The sequence below is a fragment of the Siphateles boraxobius genome, unplaced genomic scaffold, assembly GCF_051911475.1.
Source record: "Siphateles boraxobius isolate OS27281-9 unplaced genomic scaffold, OSU_SipBor_1 13, whole genome shotgun sequence".
NCBI classification, from domain to species: domain Eukaryota; kingdom Metazoa; phylum Chordata; class Actinopteri; order Cypriniformes; family Leuciscidae; genus Siphateles; species Siphateles boraxobius.
Window position 1 is genome coordinate 14,947,516 of NW_027508733.1, and position 18,115 is coordinate 14,965,630.

At 37.0% G+C, this 18,115-nt stretch overlaps 3 protein-coding genes across 4 annotated transcripts in view; 1 reads left to right on the forward strand and 2 right to left on the reverse strand.

The window, feature by feature from the left end:
• cenpp (centromere protein P) overlaps positions 1-6,374 on the forward strand; it is a 51,091-nt gene extending 44,717 nt beyond the window's left edge. Inside the window, exons 7-9 of one of the 2 annotated variants that reach the window (XM_077226047.1) lie at positions 4,314-4,393; positions 4,581-4,672; positions 5,022-5,352. In XM_077226047.1, the coding sequence (XP_077082162.1) occupies positions 4,314-4,393; positions 4,581-4,672; positions 5,022-5,140 (291 nt within the window). In that variant the 3' untranslated portion in view covers positions 5,141-5,352. Of the gene's footprint in view, positions 1-4,313; positions 4,394-4,580; positions 4,673-5,021 lie in introns of both variants that reach the window. The other variant, XM_077226046.1, reaches the window with a different exon arrangement.
• Positions 5,165-15,547, reverse strand: ippk (inositol 1,3,4,5,6-pentakisphosphate 2-kinase). Its single transcript, XM_077226045.1, has 13 exons — positions 15,348-15,547; positions 13,111-13,170; positions 12,428-12,523; positions 12,256-12,322; positions 11,563-11,684; positions 10,913-11,002; positions 10,544-10,602; positions 10,076-10,148; positions 9,016-9,295; positions 8,606-8,741; positions 8,057-8,159; positions 7,748-7,827; positions 5,165-7,665 (listed from the first exon to the last, which is right to left on the reverse strand). The coding sequence occupies exons 1-13, from the start codon at positions 15,426-15,428 to the stop codon at positions 7,461-7,463; spliced, it is 1,452 nt and encodes a 483-aa protein (XP_077082160.1). The 5' UTR covers positions 15,429-15,547; the 3' UTR covers positions 5,165-7,460.
• A 955-nt stretch (positions 15,548-16,502) lies between these two features.
• On the reverse strand, positions 16,503-17,847 carry LOC143735795 (protein BTG1). The gene is made up of 3 exons (XM_077226049.1): positions 17,674-17,847; positions 17,366-17,502; positions 16,503-17,084 (listed from the first exon to the last, which is right to left on the reverse strand). Exons 2-3 carry the CDS (start codon positions 17,481-17,483, stop codon positions 16,747-16,749), a joined length of 456 nt encoding a protein of 151 aa, XP_077082164.1. The 5' UTR covers positions 17,484-17,502; positions 17,674-17,847; the 3' UTR covers positions 16,503-16,746.
• Positions 17,848-18,115: the final 268 nt, after the last annotated feature.

Sequence of the window (18,115 nt, forward strand, 5' to 3'; positions counted from 1 at the left end):
GTCTCAATTGTGAATTATTCATTGGCGTACATGATTCCAAAGGAAAAAGATCATCTTTAATACTTTTTAATCAAAATAAAGTCAGTTGCTCCACCTGTGAAATGGCTTTTGTTTTTCAGCTTACGTCAACTAGTACTCCTATTTTTCAATTCCATCCCTTGAAAATATATATCCTACAGAAACCACTTTTCGGCATCAAGTCCCTCCCTTCATTTTCTTTCAATATCCTTTTTCATCATGGAAGTAAAATGGTTTGTGAATGCTACTTCACGTTGGATTCCTCATGCATTACCACACTTACTGTTCACATCTTAAGTTATGAGGGTTGGACATTCTTCTAGTTCTGTTTGAATGTTGACTCAAACAACATGGCGCTCTTTTCTTGAAGCAGCTCACTAGAGGATGTTAAATTTAAGATGTCTTTAAAAAAAATCCCTCTTTCCACAAGAGAATTCCATTGGTTAGAATGGTCTGTATAATGTCACGGACCATTTGAAATGTACTTTGAGACCCAGAAGAGACTTTCACACACATGCCTAGCACCATGATAATGTCTGTCAAAAGGTTGGACTGTATTTTTTGCATTCAGACGTCTTTTTCCACTGTGGTAATGTCGGTTTGCTTCAGCATCTGGTTCAATATATTTCCTTATGGAACTTTTAACATAATGGAATATTTTATGTTGTGCCAGAGAGCTTAAGTACTGAGCAGTGGCATGTGTGTAGTCAGCGGTTTTATGTTTCTTTCCTTTTAGCTGGGTACCTCAATCGCCCTTGAGGCACTCAGATTAACGTTTCAGTTTTGGGTCATCCACTCTTAACAAACCTTGGTGGAAATGAAATAATATTTTGTGTTTCTAAAACTAAACCTGCTGAAAATTCACTTGCAAGAATCTCACAATGAAGTTCTCAGATGGAATCCCAAAATTTCAGATATTCTGATTTCTCAGTTCAATTTTTTAAACATTTAATGGGTAGAATATCCCAAACATTCAGTAAGTATTGGCTTCTGAACAAACCCAGAGACTCTGGTTGTTCTGTCTGGTGTTTTAATAACTGTTGACAGGGATCCGTGGGGAGTATAACATGTCGTTCCAGGATCAGACAATAGAGGTATAGAGTTCAAATAATGGTTGGGTTGTTTAAAGGATGCTAAATTAATGGCTTAGTTCAAGGAAGCCTTGAAGCCTTTGGTCAGACCTGTGTCACATTTACCGAAAACAGTGATATGTTTTTGAATAATTGTTGAACTTTTTAAGTTGACAACTAGACTGAATTTTCTTCATGAAGTTATTAAAATATTTTTGGGGAGGTAAAAGTCTTGGCAAGATGATATTCTAGTTAAATGCTAGTTTACCAAATAGATTCAAAATCTTTAATGAAAGAAATTAAATTTATAAGAAAAAAACATTGCATATGCAGAGTAAGATTTGTAAAAGCATACACCAATTTGTAAGTTTAAAAAAAAATTGCATAATTTTTATGTTTTCCATAAGTACTGTTAAATCTTTAACTCCATACTTTAACTAAATAAATTTGATATATATTCTTCCAGATTGTTTCTTGCATACTTTTGTTGGTTTTAAAGTTTTTTAACAGTGATTTTCAAAGAAAGGGTGCAATGACTTACATAACTCATTGACTGACCAAAGTAAATTTTACGTGTAAAAATAAATATTTGCAAAAATTGTAAATAGCTTGCTTTGAGAACGTAACGGTGTTTAGTCTCTTCACAGTCTTCACAATCACAAATTTAAACAGGTTTCAAGATACTTGTTAGAGAAAGTCTTAGTGTTTACCAGAGGAAATATCAAGTTAATGGTGTAACTGACAGCATTTCCCAACTGTGTAATGTGGGAATTGGGAAAAAATTCTGGAAAGTTTTGATGTCTAATGGGAAAGTCTGATGGATTTGTTTAAGGGATTTGTGATGCTCATGTCGGTTGGTGCGCTTGGCTGGTTATGTGAATTATTATGTGTTTTTAATGAGCTAGTTGAAATACGGCCAAATGAGGGGTTAAATTTAAGAGTAGTTTAATAAGATGTCTTAATTACTTATTAAAGCTGTTTCTCCATGTGTTTTAATACATAATTAAGTGTAAGTAAGGCTATAATTTCTAACTGTATTTAGTGGTTTCTGCTAAAGACAGAGATGGAAACAATTTTCTTTTCTTTTATTATTTACTGTCAGCATTAAATGGTTCTGTGTATTCGATTTTCTCTTCTGTGGTTCAAAGTCCTGAAGGCATGACTATTAAATGTCTTCAACTCACTCTATTTATTAAAAAATACTTGGAATGTTAAAGGGGTAGGTAACCTAAAAAGAAAAATGTTGTTATTTGCTCACCCTCATTTAATTCCAAACATGTGTAACTTTATTCTGTGAAATATTCTAGACTCTTTTTTTAATTGAGTACGATCTTTGCAATGCATCAGTGGATCCAGTTTACAAAATGATGATTCGATGATGATTGATTCATTAATGAATTAGGCTGATCCGGTTCTCAAGTTACTGTCTCAATGATCTTGTTACAACAGTTTACAGCTCCCTGCAGTGAAAAATTATCAATGAATAAGGCCGTGTGTCCACCAAAGCGTTTTTTCACGCAGCTGGCGTAAAATTCCAATTGTTTTCAATGGGAGCGCCGCGTTTTTTAAACGCCATGAGCGTAACGAGGCGCTGAGCGAGTATTTAACGCTCAAGAGCTGAGCGCCCGGCGTTTTTTACTGGTCGCCGAGAGTTGAAAAATGTTCAACTTTGGGTAAAACGCTGCGCTCATCACTGTCACTTTTTACACAGCCGTCCAATCACAGTGGAGGAGGGGCGGGACAAATACCACACGACCAACTGTCACAACATTCTTTGTGTACAACGACGTCTACCAGCAGAGCTAACCGAACAAAATGGATGAAAAATAAATTTTTAGTATGAAACAAAATTATCTGCGAAATCAGTTACAAGTAAACTGTGCTGTGGATATTCTGTATCATAGCAACGAATCGTCTCAACTGAAAAACGCAGCGCTGCCAAAACGCTCTCAAGCGCCCACGGCTAGGCGTTTTCAGCAGAGCGTCCAGCGTTTTCAGCCGGCTAAAAACGCTTTGGTGGACACACGGCCTAATATTTTTCGTGGTCTTTTTTTAAAGGATCATATGCAGAGCTTGACCTTAACTTTTTTGCTCACCATCCACTGTGGCTGGCTAGTGGTTTTCCAAAGTTACTAGCCACTCAGCATTTTCACTGGCCACAATTTTGATATCGATACCATGGGGAAAAACTGCCATATATATATATATATATATATATATATATATATATATATATATATATATATATGTTTTTTTTATATTATCTCATAATTTGGCAGCAGGTATATTAGGCTGCTGTCACTTTATGACCTGATGCACGGATCTATTATACTGTTACACATCCATTTTCTTTCTCAACATAACTGACTGTGTTTACGTGAATACTTGCCAGGTCTGGCATTTTGACAATATTTTTTGTGTATTTGACTGTTTAAGCGCAATAAGCAGCAAAAAAGAACTCAATTTAGAGGCGGGTTTGTGTATCACCAGCTGTCAGAGAGAGAGCGAGAAAGCAGAGCTGGTATCGTGTATCTGAGGAAAATTAGTATTGAAAGCGTTTCAGATATTTCAGGATCAATATGTATTGAAACATTTTTGACAGCACTACATTGCACTTAGTTTATTATTTCAGATGCCTTTTTGAAAGACTACAATTGAAATTTTTTATTAATTATATAATATTCAACCCAACCAAGTGGCTAGTAGGAGTGACTGCATTACATGGCGGGTGTTAATGTCAAGCCCTGATTGTATGACTTTGAAGACTTTGATATATAGCACTCAAATCGTAGGGACCAATTTTGTGGTGCTTTTTGGTCATTTTAGAGCCTGAAAGCCCTAGTCCTATATTTTAATATTTAATTAAAAAGTAGTCAGGACATTCTTAAAAATTTACATTTTGTGTTGCAAACAAGCAAGAAAAAAGGCCAAACTGGTTTGGGGAGTAAATAATGACAGTTTTGGTCGATTTATTTCTTTAAAAAATCAACATTTTGTCCTCAATGCAGAAAGTCTCAGACTGTGACATGATGTCATCTTGCCTTGTTATGGAGCATATGGCGTAATTCAACTTACAATTACGTAATCCTTTAATATGTAAATTTCTTTGTATTTTGTTCGTATCCGTTTTGTTATCGACCAGTGTTTTGGAACCAGGTTGCTGTGGGTTAGATGGAATCTGTCAGGACTTTTAATTCCTTAAACACATTAACTTTTTTTTGGCAGGACAAGTACCCAGACGTGGTCAGCCTTCCAGAGGGATGCAGATCAGAGCTCATGATTATACGAAGTCCTCAACTTCCCGGGTAGGTTGAATCAGCTGAGAAAATTAAATGGAAACTGCAGTCCTTTACTTTAGCTGTTTGCCTTCCGTTAGCAGCACATGTGGCATCAAGCGACTACAAAATGTATGTACATTTATGCGTTACCATGACTGATATCTCCAGATTACATGCTTGAAATATGGTAAATCAATGGCCTTATGTTTTTCAGGATCTCCGTGATCATATTCTGGAAGATTGATGTGTCTAAGCAAGGAGTGGTAAAACCAACGCTTGAGCTCTTGCTGAAAATGCCAGATCAGGGTAAGACGAGTGAAATATAGATTAAGGGATAATGTTGTGTCAGGGTTGACTATCTAAATTGATATTATTATTCTTATTAAACGGATTAAAAGTCTTCATTTTCACTAGTCTAAAACTAGCCATTTTGATTATCAAGATGTCTCCAATCAGCTATTCTTGCATTTTTGGAATAAAAAAGAAACTTGAAAATACTCAAGAACGACAGTCAAATAAACATTTCTGTGGTTGTTATACAAAAATATTTGACTGCTACATGGTGCAGTGGATCAGAATCAACTATTTTCTTATTTTATACTTGTACAAATCATAATTCCTACTAAATATTTTTATTTTGTTTTCATCTGAACAGCTCGAGAGTTGGACACCAAAAAAGTGATGGAAAACGGCTCGGATTACTTTCAGAGCCTGCTGCGGATTCTCGGGGTAGAAGCGTCAATTGAGGCCTTGATAAGAACCATGTGTTTGTGAGAAGTCATAAAACACAAGCCAAAATTCATGTCATCAGAACTTCATATCTAATAATTTTATTTGATATAAACACCTGTACAGTCACCCGTTAGGAACTACATATTGATGCCATCTGTAAGTGTCAATCATTTTTACGCATGATACGCCCACTCTGTATGGAAATATACATCATTAGACAAGAGCTAGAAAAATAAATAATTTTAAATACAAAATGTCTGACAGCAAAATCCACTTTGTATTTTCAAATAGTTAAATTTTAACATTAGATTCCATCACAGAAACTGTGATATTCCTTTCTCTTCTTGCTTAATAACAGAATTAATGTTCATTCCTACCTACATAGTGATTATAGATCTTTATTTCATTAGAATAACACAATGTCACCACCTCAGACTCATATCTCTGGTTCATTGGTTCATAAGGGAAAAGATGGTTTTATAACTAAGGCAAAAACAGCAATGTCTGGTATGGAGAAACTGCACTTAATCAGATACATCATACACACATTAAAACTGAGCAACATGACAATCAAACAAATGCCATTGGTTGGACAACGAAAGGGTGTTTGCTCACAGGTAAGGCGTATAATACTTCTCTTGACACCAGTTCACATTAAGACAAAAGGGAGTGTCAACACAGTTTGGCAATGTTGAATGTTTATCCATGTAAAACTCAAACACTATTCACCTGATGAGAACTGCATTGATGGCTTTGAGTTGAGCAAGCCGACGCAGTCAACATCACGGTAAAAGAGGTAAACAGAAGCATGAGTATCACTCACACCACAGTATTTTGTAACAGTAATATTTCCCATGACAAGAAAATGGCAACCTTGAGGTGCCATCTTTAGTGTTGAAGTCGCACAGTAAAATTTGCATCAACCGTCATTGGTTTTTCGGTAAAAGGCGCTAAACTTGCACACAATGTTAAATCAACACTGCCATTTCTGTGGCACAATATACTGCTATTCTGAGAAACTGCTGGATCAACTTATTTCTGTATTGTGCTAACAATAACTGCCATGCTGTCCATCTTTGGCTGACTTATGAAATTTGTCTTGCTCTGCAAACAATATAATATAATTTATGTCGAACTCAAAGACAGAGCAGTTGTAGATGGACAGGCAGTCGATTTTGCATTAAAAACCAGCAGTTTTTCCGGGGGGGAGGGAAAGTGGCGTTTGAGATGATAGACTAGCTTTAAAGAAGTAGTTTATCCCAAAATGAAAGTTCAATCATTATTTACACACCTTCATGTCGGTATTTTCAGGTTTTTCCACATATTTGAAGGTCCAATAAAAAGCACCATAAATGTAGTCCATACAACTTAAATTTTAAGTGTGTTCTTCACTCAAAACTTTAGTTATTCACTGATGATCTTGCGTTCAAAAATAAAAATATTGTTCATTTATTCACTTACTACATGCTCAACACCCAGTAGCGTTTTGTCCAATTCGGACAAAATGCCTGGTTAGAATGAACTGCCGAGCTACATAAAAATTCTTCAGCCATTTTGATTAGATTTGCAATTACATGAGGGTGAGTAAACAATGGCTAAATGTTGGTAGTGCAAACTATTCCTTAATAAGACACTTCGATTTGTATATGGCGGTAGACTGTTACGCCAGGCAAGCGTGCGTTATAAAAATACACTTTCATTAGAGAGTAATATCATTAGCCTTATCTTCAAATTCATAAAATCTAATTATGGATAGTGACAGTATTAGCGCAACCTCATTCGCTAGCATGCAACAGGTCTGTGCTTGTCAGTATAACTTCTGCTACTGTAGCTCGCTGTGGTTCAGTGGTTTGAGGAGCTCTAGGGATGTAGTCTTGCTAAACTCAAGTACTTGTCTGCTTTTGAACTGCAAACTGCCTGTACAGCGACTGCTGACACGGCCAAGTTGATGCATGGTAAAACGTTCATTAGGGAAAATCGCTGTAAGCCACTTTTTGGCACTTGGAAACCACAGTAGCACTGCTGCGTGAGAGAAACACCCAACAGCACTGCACAAAAACACACACACACACACACATACACACAACCTCCTTGTCCTCCTTTTTTATAGCCAATGACTGACTCGTTCAGGTATTCTGTGCTTTAGGAGACCAGCCCCAGTGAGAACATCACCCTCTAAAAAGAAAAACAAAAGGTTGTCCCAGCAACAGCCCACAAATGCCGCCGTCGCTGCCAACTTCACTTCGCAGAACATGCTGGGAGGGCAAACAGCTAGACAGACTAGCAAACAAAAATAACAAAACTATATCACTATTTCAATTTCACTTCTAAGCATTTCCCAAGCAGCACTTGTGGAGGTGTCTCATACAGCATGGAAGAGCAGCGTGCACTCCTGCCTTTCCTTATATAGGCTGGAGGGGGGCGGAGCTTGCGTGCTCCGCAGGTAGTAGTTGACGATTTTGGTGTCCAGCTTGTACTGGTGAGGGATGCCTTCGTATGGTTTGGGGTCCAGATCCAGGATGGAAACAGAATACGTAAAACGAGGCTTCTCCAAATTCAACTGGTGTCTGTAAACGCAAAGCAAGTGGAAGGTAAACCTACCGCAAACGTTGAGGTGAATCTTTAATTAAAAAGTGAAAACAAACTTACTCCTCGTCTTCTTCGCAAGGTGCAAACGTGATCATGATTGAGCAGTCTTTGGCGGTCATTGCAACTCTATACTGATGAACCTGGAAAGATGCAAAAATCTGTATTTTACCTCTGAGAATGAATCTCACTTAGAAATTTGTCCTAAAATTATTATTTATAATACTATTAGTTTTATATACAAATCTACCTATTTTAATTCAATACCAAAAGCATTTTTTTTAAATGCCCAATTTTGGGGTGAAATACAACCTGTGAATGTCTTGAGATTCACACCTAAACTGTGAAGCATCACATTCTTCCCATTCTTACCTTCCCAACAGCATATTCTACAGACCCGTCATCCTCAGTAGGACAGTTTTTAACTGTGTCCATGAAACTCTCATTATAAGGCCCATCTATCTGCAGTCGGTTTCTGGGGATACAAACAAGTGTTGATAAGATGTTTAAGTGCTTTTCAGCATGTTTATTCATAAAGATGATGTGGCTTTGCATGGAAATCACCAATGACCACACTGCACAGGACCACCATGTGGCCACAGTGCCTCATTACAAGATAAAGTACCACATCCACACAGTCTTTTGCACCACCTAGTGTTTTCATCATAATGTCTTCCAGGAGACCGCAATAAGAAAATAAAGTATAGTATTCTTAAAATAGTAAAACTTATATAACAAGTTGCGATTCAGCATTTTTACATAAAATTATGCCAGTACAGGTGAAGACTGCACAGATAAGGTATGGCCTGAAATGTCCGCCCAATAGAAACTTTGCTCAGCAAGAACAAACCGTTCTTGCACTGGAGTATTGATCTGATAGATCAGTAACGAAGCACTCAATATCCAAGCTTAAACATTCACCTTTCTTTCGGGAACTCCTCTAGATACTGCTCTACACGTTTGTACAGAGGGTAGATTCCTTCAATATCCAGGTTATCCAGCATCTGTACTTGGAGGATTTTTGAAAGGACGCTGTCTTTAGGGAGGCCATGGTTACCTGTGAAGATATGAAAATGAGCTCAACATGTTCTCCTGGACTTGCATAACAGATTTACGATTACCGTCATTTATATGCAGCAATAATCCTTCTTTTACACGCCCCTTAATGTGTCTTTTAAAATGTGCAATACGTTTCATTCCAGTTATATTGTGACTCAACAGTAAAGTGATTTCTATTGGAACTAACATGAGGGTTTAACAATATTTTGGCCAAACAAACCATTATTTGCCCTTCCGAATATTCATTAGTTAGCAGTTGGTAAAGGCCTCACCATTGCGGAGCAGGTCTCTTGGGAAGGGACTGGCTTCACAGTGTGGCCTGCTTTCAGACAGGTGTATCTTCCTGGGCTCCCCCGAGCGATTCGAGTCCCCGCCGCTAAGCAGGGAGGAGCAGATCACCTGAATGAACTCGGTGAGGACGGCTTTGCCAGGCTGGTGGCCGTTATAGTGGCCGTTACTATGGGGGAAATAAGGCCAAAGTTGCTGAATGAGATCATTCAAGTCGGGTTGTTGCTTGGCGTCGTCTTTACAGCTAAATATCAACTCTCCGCCCTGAAAAAAGATGGGAGAAACAATAAATGAATGCAACTTTTCTTTTATAACCCTTTTCTAATGAATTAACCCAATATACAAACAGTAGCTATATTTCATGATATTCTTTTTTTAAGCTGGTTTGCTGATCTTAGGTGGTTTAAGCTAGTCACACATCTGGACCTATATAATGATCAGCAAGCTAGTTTTCCAGTTAAAAAGATGCTAAATTTCATCTAAAACATCTAGTCTCCCAGCCAAATCTGGCTAAGACCAGTAAACCAGTTTAAGCTGTTTTTAGTAGTACTACTTCCAAGTTCCAGGATAACTTAAAATTTACTCAGTAATAAAACTGAGACCTACTGCAAATCAGAATGCATGACATCATTGCAGACTGTTACTTTTCGAATGCTGAACATTCTATAAATGGAAGTGGAAGGAAAGTTTTAAAACTTTACTCTAAAGTATAAAAATCCGAAAATAGACCTTATTCAGAGCAGCGCCATATCAGGAATGAAAGCGAGGCTGTGAGGGATAGACTTACCGTGTAAAAAGCTGTATAAAGCTCCTAGATCAATAACATTTCTTGGAAAGATTTTTTGCAGCGTCTCATCAGCAGAACAATCCAAAAACACATTAAATAACAGCTCAACCCACCGAAGAGATTCCCGTTAAAAATCAAAGATGGCACTGATGTGAATAAGGTCTATAGACAGCAGGCTGAAATTAACTACAAAATAAAGATTGTTTGGAGAAGTTAGACGGTTCGAGACTGAATCAATTACAGAAGTTTATATTTACCTTAAAGATTTTCAAGTTGTTTTGTGGTTCCTCTAACAGATTCTTCAATGCAATGTACATTCGCTGTTTGCTCCTGGAATACAAGTTATTCAATAACATTCAGGTTAGTAAAATAAGATACATTTTTGCAAACAATGAAGGAAAGTGTAGGGAGAAAAAAAATGATTTGCCATGACAAGAATTAACATGTTAAGGGATTATATGGATTGTCATATCTGATTCTAAACCTTTTTGAAGAAAGACGTTTTCTTTAGTGTCAAGTAGCATTATAAAGGCTTCATGCATGATAGGGTTTCACAGCGGAAAGGTGAGTCACAAAAAAAAAAGGTGAAGTCAGTTGGCTTTAGTGAATCTCTTTGCCGCAGTCAGTTAGATTTGTTAACAATGCTGGCTAAAGGTCATACCATCAGCGAAAGATATAAATCCAGCTCTGATTTCCTGCACTGAGTGACTGAAGCGGTGACTCACCCTGAAAAGAGATCCAGGGGGCAATATCTGCTCAATCGCTTCCACTTCCCATTGGCTAACTGCAAGAGAATAATGTTAGGAATTTTACTGTAAACTTTGCTAATAGCGTTTCGGTCAACTTCAGTGAGTCACTTGATACACTCTCCAGTTTGTGGACTGAAACTGATTTTTGTACATCTTCTGCAGCCAAACCCCCAAAGGACTGATTGTATGATAGCGCACAGTACAGACAGCAGGATGTTTACACTACACTGAACCATCCTCTTTTTTTTTGTTAAAGCAGAAGTTCACGTTTAGAAATCTGGCTTCACTTCAATGAGTTACTTTCGTAACGACGAGGCCTTTGTAAGATTCTTAATTGGTACTTACCTTGTAATGCTGATGCATGCAGAATCTGCAAACTTTGCGTTTGCATTCCTTAGTTATGTGTCTTGAAAAGGGTAGAAATCCACATTTTGGCTGAAGGGGAAAAGGTTCAAATATGTAGTTATATCTCTGCCTCTCGAGTTACACAATGAAGTTTTGTGAACGAGCTTAATGCGAAGAAGGTTTTGTTGTTTTTATGAACACACAAACGGGCCTTTCAGATCGGATTCACGCCACCTTCCCCTGTTTGTTTGACTGACCATGTGATTAAATTCCACACAAATAGATTCAATGAGTCATTCAGCTACTGTGGTTTACTTCCCCAGGAACGGACGTTTATAATAAACTGACCCCTGAAAAAACTAGTTCTTGTTTTATATGAGATTTAAAGCTTTCAATTTGAAAACAGAAGGTGTCTCCACCCTAAGGGCATGAAGATATAGAAAACCCTATTAACAACTGTCAGCTAATTCAATGACCGGACATGATAAGATATGCGTCACTAAATCAACACATTAAAGGCGATTTTTTTCTAAATGTGGGTATAAAAATTATATAAGTGTCATTTTGAGTGCAAATTCCCCCTTTGAAGTAAACACAAACATAACGGTAGTGACATGCTGTGGCTATGCCAAGCTGAAGGTGGAGTTCACCTTGATTTCGACGCATATTGGAGGTCTGTGGTCTCTGAGGTGGTGGAGGGGGAGTTGGGTCAGGTTAGGAAGGCATAAACCACACCCGCTGAATGTGTCCATGACCTTGTCACAGCGCAGTTCTGCATGAAGGAAAGATCACAACAACGTTACGCAACATCAAATCCAGTCTAAAAAAGTGACTGCATCTCACATGCATATGTTTCCAATGAAGAACAAACTCAATTTTTCAGTGGGTGAAACTCCAGAAAACATTCAAGCCGGATTTTACACCAAAAGCTTGAAAATTATGCTTATTTTAGGACGTTATCTGCATTGCAATTAAGCCAATTTTCCTCTAAATTGTCATTACCGTAATGGACCAAAATGTTTTACTTTGAAGTACACAGTAATGCCCATTAATCTCAAGGATTTTGCAATTAAAATACAACAGATACTAACATAAAGTATAAATACTACACTGTTGGTTTAGGGGGCCATTACAGCAATGACACCTCCTTTTTTTTTTTTTTGCATTACGGGAATGAAAAATTGAGGAAATGTGTGTAATTGTTATAAGCTATTTTTGAACAAAATTTAAATTTATTTTTATCTATTATTTTTTGTGGAAATGTGATAAGAATGTGTTCTGGATCGATTTTATAATATTCACCGAATGTTTAAAAGAAAAATTTAAAGGTCGGTCATTCGTACCAGGTCGTTCTTGTTGGACCTTCAGCGACAGCTGTCTCACAAAGTCCAGCGGTAGTTTGACAACCTCCTGTAAACAATCAAACCACTATTTTCATCTTATTCGCTACATCGCGGCTTGTGTTAAAGCAACATGATGTATTAATGTACACAAACTTCTTGAACTGTAACTTACTCCACTGTGAACGTATTTCTCCCCCAACAAAGGCTTCATGACATATTTACTATAATCCACAATGTTGAGGATGTGTCGAAAAGCTTGTTCTGCGGTCTGTTAGGAAAGATGTAGGACAAATGAGCTGATACTACACTGTAAGACAATGCAAATAGACCATGACTTATTGCATATTTACATTGTTGCAGAGATGCCCTTTGTACCAATAGAGACACTACTTACAAAACAGTGCAAGAAAACACACACAACTATTGTAAACTCAAATGTGACTACGTACAAGTTTGATGAACAATTTACCATCCATCAGATTTATATTGTAAGAAAAGGCAATACTACGGTGGCAGAGAGAGCTCAACGCACTGCAACTGAATGAGTATTTGCAGCACATTTCTGTATTTGGTTGCATTGTGAGTATTTGTAGCGGGTTTCTATATTCGGTTGCGTTGTGCGTATTTGTAGCGCGTTTCTGTATTTGGTTGCTTTGTGAGTATTTGCAACACATGTGTTGTCAAACTGATGACAATGTTTTCTTAATTTGCTGGTGTTTTTTCTATTTGCATGTGTTTTCTTCAGTTTCAATGCATTGAGCTCTCTCGGCCACCATACCATTCTGCTTTATAGTGCATATTTGAGAAGTTTGGGAAGTACTACCATTTAGTAATATCAATTTGGGGAAGTTTTACCTGTCGTGTATGCGCGGAATCTTCAGAGGGAAACTTTAACAGACGGAGAACTCGACAGTGCTGTAAGGAGAAGTAACGTGTTTGAAAACAAATTTTTGCATTCAACTTATTTCACACTGACTTTGACCACTGTAAGTATCCTAGTGAGCAAACTGTCTTGTTTTAGGTTGGGGGGAAAAGAAGGGAATCCTATGAAACAGGTTTGCCTGTGACTGTACTTGTGTAAACAACAAATACTCCATCCAGTCATTACATTTTTCCCAGAATGCACTTATACATAAAAAAGGTCCACAAAGGTAAAGGTGACATCATCGCATTGACAATAAACTCACTGCCTGGCGGTTTGTTTTATGGACTGATGGGCACTTAAACGCAAATGCAGTTTCTAAACACACTTGCTCAACGACGTTACAAAACCTACTTCTGCCTCAGAAACTGTCATGAAGAAATGATGTATAATTCACTTCAAAATAAAAATAAAAGATAGTCAAATTTTCATAACAGTAGAGAACAATTTCTTAAATTGTCATCAACATAATAAAAAAACGTAATTCTCATTACTGTAATACAATGAAAATAATCCTATCCAGACACAATCCTTTTTTTGTAATAATGAGTATTATTAAAAATTAATATGAATTAAAATTTCATTACAGCAATGAGAATTTCTTCTATTCTAATGAGATTTTTTGGGGGGAAAGGCATTTAATTGTCATGAAATTAATGTCATATAGTAAAAAACATATTCATAAACCAAAAAATTGTTTGTTTTTTGTTTTGTTTTTTCTTCTTCTGAAATTTAACCCCAAAATCTTGTTTAAAATCATACATCTTATTTCAATGTGAAACTGAGATGCCTTTAAAAATCTTAATAATCTCACTCAACCTTTCAGACAAGATGATGCAGTTCAGCTCCTATTCCAAGAATTTAAAACAGGCCAGCCAACGTGACGAAAAAACACACAAGAGTGTGGGCACATGAAAGAATGTCTGTAAACAGCAAATAGATATGGACAAGCCCTTGCAGGACTCCAGAGGTACTTGGAAATCTGCATCAAAGCATCACCCACTTTCTCCACACCCAGTTTAACATGATTGCAATAACATATTGGCCAATGCTGTCTCAGACTGCTGCCTGTGATTGGATACAAACTCTTGTGTTGTAATGTTTAATACAAATCCAACCAGTTTATAACTCCCGAACGTTTGATCCAGTGGTATTTTAAGTTTATTTGTCGTATAAGGGTACAGACGCACAAATGAGCTGGAAAATCAGGCAAAGCTTAAGCTGTTCCCGTTTTACAGGAACACATCCTTGATCTTAACAAAACAGGGCCTTGATATTGCAATCCTAGTGAAAAAAGGAGTCAACTACACGCTAAAAGGAACTGATAAATTAATAATTTACATGAAGTTTTCATAACTTTTTCATTAGTCATATTAAGACAAATCTCAAATGCAGTTGATTTTATTCATTTCAATCCATTGTCCAAATAAAGAGGGTTCTAGTTGTTACATGCTGCAAAATAAGTAATATCTTACTTAAAACAATATAACATTGCTGGAAATTAATGTGGGTGAGATTTTATTAATCTTTAAATGTACTTTGGCCAATGCCTAAATACAAAAAAGTGATCAACAACATCAATGTTCCCACCCATCCTAATCAATATTCATACCCATCATCCTGGTTTAAAATCGGTCTAGACCCTCATTATCTTTCACTTTAAACTGTTAAATGTTTCCTATCTGAACTTTGAATCCTGGATGGGGAAAATGTTAAATGTATATTATCTTATCTCTAATACTTCCCATTTAAGAGTCATGTCAGATGCACAAAAGCACCCTCACACTATTAGATCACCACTGACCATTCCTTCAAACGGCCACAGCATTATGTATCCTACATTAAATGTGCCACTGAAATGGATTTAAGAAACTTTATATCTCATAAAGAGGGTGTGGCATGGATAACACACGTGTCACATGTTGTACATTCACTTTATCAATGAATCCTGATTTAGCCTGCTAGGTGGCTTTAGCTTTAAACCCCTCACAAGACCCCTTTAAGATAAAGAAAGAGTTAATTTCCGTCTAATGGTGGTGTAAAAGTGCCAAACTTAGAGTCTAGGTCCTTTCCAAACAGTTTGAATTTTTCTTCAATTGACTGAATCAGATTTGATCGAGTTTTTATGAATTATGGCTAAGCTAAAAGCTAGTAACTATTGAACACCAACCTGCAAATGAGACACGACCAGGCTTTTGTTCCCCTCCCCGTGATATTTCCAGTCATTTTCGTCCATTTTATCCAGTTCCATAACCCAGAAGAACCGTAAACTGATGGAGTTTCGGCGCAGATTTGATACTATGGGCGAGATGATCGGGGTCAGGCGCAAAACTTCTGGTGGATCCGCGTCTGACACACCGACGGGTGTAGCGCTACTACCGCTTTCGCGAGGCCGCGCCTCCTCTGCACTCTCATTGGCCAGACGCAGAGGTTGAGGGGTTTTCATTGGCCAAACCTGTTTGACATTGTCAAATGCCTGCGCTGATTGGATGCTAAAAATGACAATCAAATGTTCGCCCGCTTCTGAATGCAATTTATGGACTGTGTCTATAAAATGATGTCATGAACGCATGACTTTTTTCTGTTTGAAACAGAAAAACAAGTGAAAAATCACAAAAGGCTAAATGAAGCTTATACATAAGGCAAGTATATAGTATAAATACAGTGTGTGTGTATATATATATATATAATTTGAATAGCTGAATTTGCTGTTTTAAGCAGTTGGACATTCAGGGGTGTTCTGTTTTGTATAGAATTAGAAAATATCTAACTGATAAAAAAAAATGATACTAAAACAATAATATGCGAGATACTTTTGAAGGTTGAGGTTTGTCTAGTCATACCATTAAAACATTTTTAAATAAGCATTCACTAACTCTTCTAAATTTAAGCCAACTATGTAAATACTTGATGGCCTAATGAATGCAATTTTGGAATGCAATTAAATATGTAAATATTTAAAATACACACAAAATGAAAGAAATGTCCTTTAAGATCGCACATATAAAGTTTTAAAACAGAAAAAAATTATAAATATTGCTGCCATTTTTTGTGACATCAAGATTATTTTCAAAATGTATTTATTGAGTAATTTTGTTCAGAATACTTTTCATTAACTGAAGAACATCTTTTTTTCCAACTTGCTTTTAAGATGTAATGCAATGGCTTCTATTATATTTAAATGTATTGAATGTCAGTTGCTTAATTAGCCATACAGGCAAATTCCAAATAAACAAATATAAGTTTATGAAGAGTAAATCATTACATCAATATGATAAGAAGAAAGGATTAGTTTATGTAGTTACATGGAATAACCACAAAATACTTTTTGTTTTTAGAAATTCATAGAAAACCTTTTTAATAGAAATTTAAAAAAAACATATTCAACATGACTGTACAGGGAGCTTAAAACATACATTTAATCAAAATACATTTGTTTTCACCATGAGGTCAATAGGATGAAGATTTCACCATTGATTTAAAAAAACAAAAAAAGATTTAAAAAGAAATCAAATGTGAGCAATGTCTGATTTAATGCTCACACATAGCTCATTAGACAGAATCATTCTTCAGCTGGAGCAAGTCATCATCCCGAAAGATTTGGACGGACTCGACTGTCCGATTCTCAGTTTGTCTTTGCAGCTGTCCTTCTTATTTGTGTCTGGCGGTGGCGTGGACTCGTAGAGGACACATATGGACCCGTCCTCTCCAATCCGGTAGGACACTTCAAACGGGTCGACCCACATGGTGAGTTCACTTGGAAGCAGTGAAAAGAGCCGCTCTTTTGTGAGTCCGATCGTACAGGCCGCTTTGCCTATCAAAGGGTCCATCTTGTGGTTGATCCGGATGCACCTGTAACCTGAACCTCGGCAAGGTGCGTTTGGGAACCAATGGTGCTGATAATGATCTGCAATGAAAGAAGAAAGTTAGGCCTTGGCACAATCAAACACGACCTTTGATTATCATTTCTTGCCAGAGTTTTTGGGCTTGGTGCTTTGTTAAGGCAGATTGGGGGTTAAAATGGTGCAAGTTTCAATGAATGGACTTTGGTGCTGCAATAAACTGAATCTGATCTTCGGCTGGTTTTATTTGTAACAATACATTTTTATTACAATATATATAATTTGAACTATGGTTTACTTGGATTTACTTGCAACCACGTAAAGATCGTGTCCAATCCTGTCTTACCTCCTAAAGATTCTTCCAAAGAGAATCTGAATTGTTGCAGCTGTTCTTCTGAAAGCAGTCCCGTTCCCCTCAACAGACGTGTGACAAAGTTAGCAGCAGTAGATACCTCGGTTTTCATCGTGAAGTTTTTGCATGAGCTGAAAGGGAAAACGAGGTAAAACTGTGACACACCATCAAATGTGAGCACGAACATGTTTTTTAAGATCGATCAGCTCGAGTACATCTGAACTCAACAGGCCTGGACAATGTCTTTGGCATATTCCTTTGTTCAAAACATCACGAAAAATCGAGCCTTAAACGCTACTGACCTGCTCCAGTGATTCGGTATAGGGATACAGAGAGTTTCCACAGCTGTTGCGAGCGTTTTTATTATCGAAGTTGTAAAAACGGGCAAATAATTTTCTCTTTTTGACCGCGAACTTCCTCCTTCGGTGGTGGATTGAGTACGTGCAGCTCCAGTTCTGAGCTCAGATGGTAAACACTCTGCAGCCACGCGCCTCCGCAAATCAGAGAGCGAGTTCGAGGTGACGTCACAAACGAGCTATTCCATAAACAAACTTGTAAATTGTAGTTGTTATTATGAGTACTTTTATATTCTTATTTATAATGTATGGTGCATGTAATTTATTATATGCGTTATTTGTTCCCTCTGTTTCTCTCAGTGATTTTTTTTCGTGTTAAACAATTTCACGTACACAACTTTGCATGTATTGTGAAAGTTTTATGATTAAAAAAAACCAGTCTCCACTC

Excerpts from the sequence above, each read along its gene's own strand:
- LOC143735795 (XM_077226049.1), bottom strand. The coding sequence starts at position 17,483 with ATGAAAACCGAGGTATCTACTGCTGCTAACTTTGTCACACGTCTGTTG. Across the intron at positions 17,085-17,365 it reads TTTGGAAGAATCTTTAGGAG|ATCATTATCAGCACCATTGG; the intron begins GTAAGACAGGAT and ends CTTTCATTGCAG.
- ippk (XM_077226045.1), bottom strand. The coding sequence starts at position 15,428 with ATGGAACTGGATAAAATGGACGAAAATGACTGGAAATATCACGGGGAG. Across the intron at positions 13,171-15,347 it reads TGGTCGTGTCTCATTTGCAG|CACTGTCGAGTTCTCCGTCT; the intron begins GTTGGTGTTCAA and ends TTCTCCTTACAG. Across the intron at positions 7,666-7,747 it reads CCTTGCGAAGAAGACGAGGA|ACACCAGTTGAATTTGGAGA; the intron begins GTAAGTTTGTTT and ends TTGCGTTTACAG.